Raw genomic sequence first — 4,700 nt, forward strand, 5'->3', positions numbered from 1 at the left:
CCCCCCGCCCCGCACCCCCCTCATTGCCCCTGGGTTAGAACCCGCCTATATACCCTACTTCCATGCATTGATGCATCCGTATGAAGTTCTGTCTCAGCATTTACTTATAAAGTTTTAATACAGGCTTAGTGCACAAGATTTCTTTTAAATGCAAAAACGCATGTCGTTCTTTCTCTTTAAACTCGAATTTGATATTCGTTTTCAAAAGATCGCTCAACGATCGCGCGATAAGTGAATATTGCGGTACAAATTTGCGAAAATACCCGCTGAGGCCTAAGAAACTTTGCAGTTGTTTAGTATTCGTTGGCTCAGGGAAATTCTTGACCGCCTCAATTTTACGTTCAGATGGAGATACATATCCGCTCTCTAATATGTGTCCAAGGAATTCGACACGTTTTTTCAAAAATTTACATTTTTGCCAATTAATTACTAACCCCGCTTCACTTGCAACTTGCAAAACTCTCTTTAGATTTCGTACTCCGCTCTCGTTATCAATTGATGGTATAATTAAGTCATCTAAATAGGTTAACACAATCTTTGTTTGAATGAGATCTCTGAATACAATATTAATAAATCTTTGGAAAACGGCTGGAGAATTGCACAGCCCAAATGGGACACGTAAAAATTCATAATGGCCGTCGGGGGTAATGAAAGCGGTATACTTACGACTTTGCTCATCGACGATAACATGAAAAAAACCGTTTTTTAAATCAAGAGTACTATAAAGCTTTGCTCCCTGTAATGCGTCTAATTGATCCTCTATTATTAGTAGCGGATATCTATCCCTTATGATTTTCTTATTCAAGTATCGGTAGTCTACGCACAGCCTCATAGAACCATCTTTTTTTCTTGCGAGAACAATCGGGCTCGCATAGTCCGACAGTGACGGTTGAATTACACCATCGCGAATTCACTCATTCACTTGCGTATTCACTAATTCTCTTTCAGGCACTGCCAACCGCCTCGCTCGCTGATAAACGGGTTCATTGTCTCTTAAAATTATCGACATCTTAAAATCTATTTCTCGCGTTTTGATTGGTTCGTATTCTCGTACGAGTTTTTTTATTTTTTTTCTATGTTCGGTCCTGGGACGTGGGATACATCGACATCGTCATCATTGGAATCTAAGTTAATTTGCAGGATCTCTGGCAAATCGTTATGTAGGTTTACTTGTTCCTGCAACGGATTAACTACAACTTCACCGGGTTTTACTGTTAACTCAACTAGATTTAAAAAGTCAATGCCGACTAGTAACTCGTAATTTATAAGCGTATCCGGCACGACGCGTACAAGAATGGGATACGTATGACCATCTATCGTTAACTTAGTATTAAATTCGCCCATTGTTAAATTATTAGATGTGCCCACGCCACAGAATCGAAGTTCTCTCCGTTCTAAACGCGGACAACCTAATCGAATATACGCACTGGCACACATCAGACATATGTCACTTCCTGTGTCTATCAGAGCAGTTAGCGCACAGCGGTCTATACTAACACTCTTGGTATATTTAACGCATTTTTTATTTACGCTCGCCTCAACACTTTGCACTGCACTCAGTTTTTTAGCGCATTTCGCGGCGATATGCCCTCGTTCGCCACAATGAAAACATTTTGGGCCCTCCGTTTTCGTGGGACAATCTGCAGCTGTATGCTCCCGTTGGCCGCAGTTGAAACAGCGCTTCTCAGTCGTGCCGCTCGCCGCTTCCTTCTTCTCGCCCTTGGTTTTCTCGTTCGGTCGCTGACGTTGACCTTTGTTGCCTTGCCGCTGCTCTACATCTCCGGGTCTGCCAGTTGGACCTTTGTCCTTCAAGGTCACCTTTTCAAATGCTCGCAGCAGTGACGCCTTCGTTACGATCCGCCCAATACGCGCCTGGTCTCTTAGGCTTGCCTCTGGTATTCCGTCTATGAGATATTCCACCAGTTCATCTTCGGGGATGGGCACTCGGTTGGCCAAAATAACCTTTTCGTGAACGTATTGGTGAAAGGTTTCACTTGATTTCCACACACGCTCCTCGAATCGTTTGTGCAATTTCACTCTGCTGGGCCGATGGTTGTACATCTCGCGTAGCTCGTCGAGTAGTTCGTCAACAGATAGTTCGAGATGCTCAGGCTTTGACTTAAACCATTCAGACGCTTTTCCTCTTAAACGCATGCCAATTAAAATCCTGACGTAGTCGTCGGATAGTTTTTTTCAATAATTTGAGTTGTAGCTCCCAATTCTCATAATCGCCGGTGCCGCCATCAAACTGACCTAATAAATCCGCTATGGTCGAAATGCTTGCCTTAGCGACATCACAAGCGGCATCCTCTCTCCTTACTGTCTGCTCTTGACTGGTGGCGCGTGGCTGCTGCGCCCCCTTCAGCAACTCGATTTCTCTTCTCATTAACTGCGCTTCGCGTTCCGCTAGTTCTTTTTCCCTGAGGTACATATCGATTCTCTGCTCGTAAATCATTAGTGCTTCGATTTTCGTTTCACTCTGATTTTCTCGAACAGTCGTGTCCAGCGATCCTGACGCCTCGGCGTCCTCGTCGTCTTCAGCGTCTTCCGCCATCCATCCGCCGGTCGGATCTGCCTCGTACAACCGTTTCAATAACTCGGCTTTGTTTCCGGTGATGGGCAGATTCAGCTCTCGTAACTTTTCTTTAAGCTGAGCCACCGTACAGCTCGTGGGGGGTCGACTCATCTTTGCACACACGATATTCGCCACTCGCGACGAACGATATCACTCGGCCTCTTTCGGACTCGCGGAAAAATCTTTTTTTTTGCACGTGTGTCGCTCAATTGTTCGTATGCTCGTTCGCGGTCTCTCTCACTCTTACGCGCGATCGTCTAGAATTCCCGCGCTCGCGGATGATATACGCACGCGCACGACGTAATATCCTTTCGCGTTCCTTCGCGTTTCCCCTCGATTTGCGTGTTGGCTTGTGTGATCACATCCCGGACGAGCCCCCAAGTTTGTAGGATAATGAGATAATATAATATAAATGTTTTATAAAAGAGTTTACAGGTTATGTGATGTGTTTACACTTCAAGCACAGGCACGCGAAGCAACCGCTCTACACGCTACAGCTCGATCTCGGAAAAGCCACAAGGGCTTTCGTAACTCACGACGACTCGCACGACGCGTAGGAATTTTCACTGACTCGCAAAGTAACTCGTAGGACTCGCAGCAACTTATGGAACTCGCAACGTTTCTTTTCAGGACTCGCAACAACTTATGGAACTCGTAACGTTTCTTCTCGGGACTCGCAATGCTTCCTTCTTTTTTGACTCGCAACAACTCACACACGCATCCTTGCGGACGCCTCGCGAATTTCTCCGCGACGCAACCCTCGCACGCTCACATACACATCTGCCATCTATCACACCCTACAATACGATTATTAAAAAATTAATAGTTTACGAGTTATTTAATATTTTATGCCAATATATGCCACAATAAAGTATAAAATATCTCGTAAACTATTGATTTTTTGATACACTACCTTAATACTTTTATATGCGGAATAATTAGTGGAATTATATTTTTTATGTAAAATAATACAATTCCATTCAAAAATAATACAATTCCATTCAAAAAAGTGGAGATGACTTTGAAATGTTCAAAGCTCCTCCATCCATAGAAAAACTGTTAGTAGTATACTCCACCCTTCTTGATGCTATACAACATCAATAAATATCATTACAAAGAAGTACACGGCATATAAGAGTCAACGTACGTTTACGTTGACTTTTATATGCCCTATACTTCTTTATATTATCGTTTAAAAAACTAAGTGTCCTGTACTATTTGTTATTTGAAACAATAAATATATTATTTCATATCTTTAAAAATATCAGAAATATTCTAAGCGGACAAAGTTACTGCCACATCCTGTATATTAATGAATTTTTTTCAGTGACTATTACTCATCGTCAATATACATGAATAATATATTTGACGTTACAGACTCAGAAAAAAAAATAAAGAGGAGTCAATTATGACGAGCGCGACAAAAATGTAAAATTAGACGGCGACAAAAATTGCTAAACCTGTTTTCAAACAAAACAGAAGAGGAACAAAATGTTTCACAACAATCGCAACAAAATATCGCAACAACAGCCTCTAACAAAAAATCGCAACAACAGCCTCTATAGCAACAACCCCTACAGCAACAGCCTCTACAGCAACAGCCTCTACAGCAAGAGCCTCTAAAGCAACAGCCTCTACAGCAACAACAGCTTCAGCAGCAACGACAGCCTCAACAGTCAGGTCAGCAACAACAGTCTCAACAGTTCTGTCAGCACCAACCGCCTCAACAGCCACGTCAGCAGCAACCGCCTCAACAGCCACGTCAGCAACTTCAATGGCATCAACTAAATGTACAGCCTCCAGTCGCACAAGTAATATTATAAATACAATTTTGTAAAAAAGTATATTCCATAAATACTTGATATATATAAGCATGTACATATAAACTTTTTTCTTAAACAATAATAAGTCTTTTCTTACTTTTAGCAAGCAAAAAATGGACCAAACATAGAAATATGGCAAGAATTACAGAAGCTGCGACAATTATATTATGAAGATAACAATGGAGAAATGAGAAACAGAATAGAGCATTTAGACATAAATGAGTGTTACGTCCTGAGCGCGAGTTTTCGGCGGTCTCGAGACGCGACACGAGTTTGCGGGAACGCGAGCGCGGAGCGGGGCG

General features: G+C 42.4%; 1 protein-coding gene across 1 annotated transcript in view; it reads left to right on the top strand.

Moving 5' to 3' along the window:
- Positions 1 to 3,018: 3,018 nt before the first annotated feature.
- Positions 3,019 to 4,700, top strand: part of LOC108765205 (integrator complex subunit 4 homolog) — a 2,189-nt gene continuing 507 nt past the window's right edge. Inside the window, exons 1-3 of the mRNA XM_018513800.1 lie at positions 3,019 to 3,102; positions 4,141 to 4,386; positions 4,502 to 4,636. Of these exons, the coding sequence (XP_018369302.1) occupies positions 3,019 to 3,102; positions 4,141 to 4,386; positions 4,502 to 4,636 (465 nt within the window). The remainder of the gene's footprint in view (positions 3,103 to 4,140; positions 4,387 to 4,501; positions 4,637 to 4,700) is intronic.

Source organism: Trachymyrmex cornetzi, unplaced genomic scaffold (assembly GCF_001594075.2).
Source record: "Trachymyrmex cornetzi isolate Tcor2-1 unplaced genomic scaffold, Tcor1.1 scaffold478, whole genome shotgun sequence".
NCBI classification, from domain to species: Eukaryota; Metazoa; Arthropoda; class Insecta; order Hymenoptera; family Formicidae; genus Trachymyrmex; species Trachymyrmex cornetzi.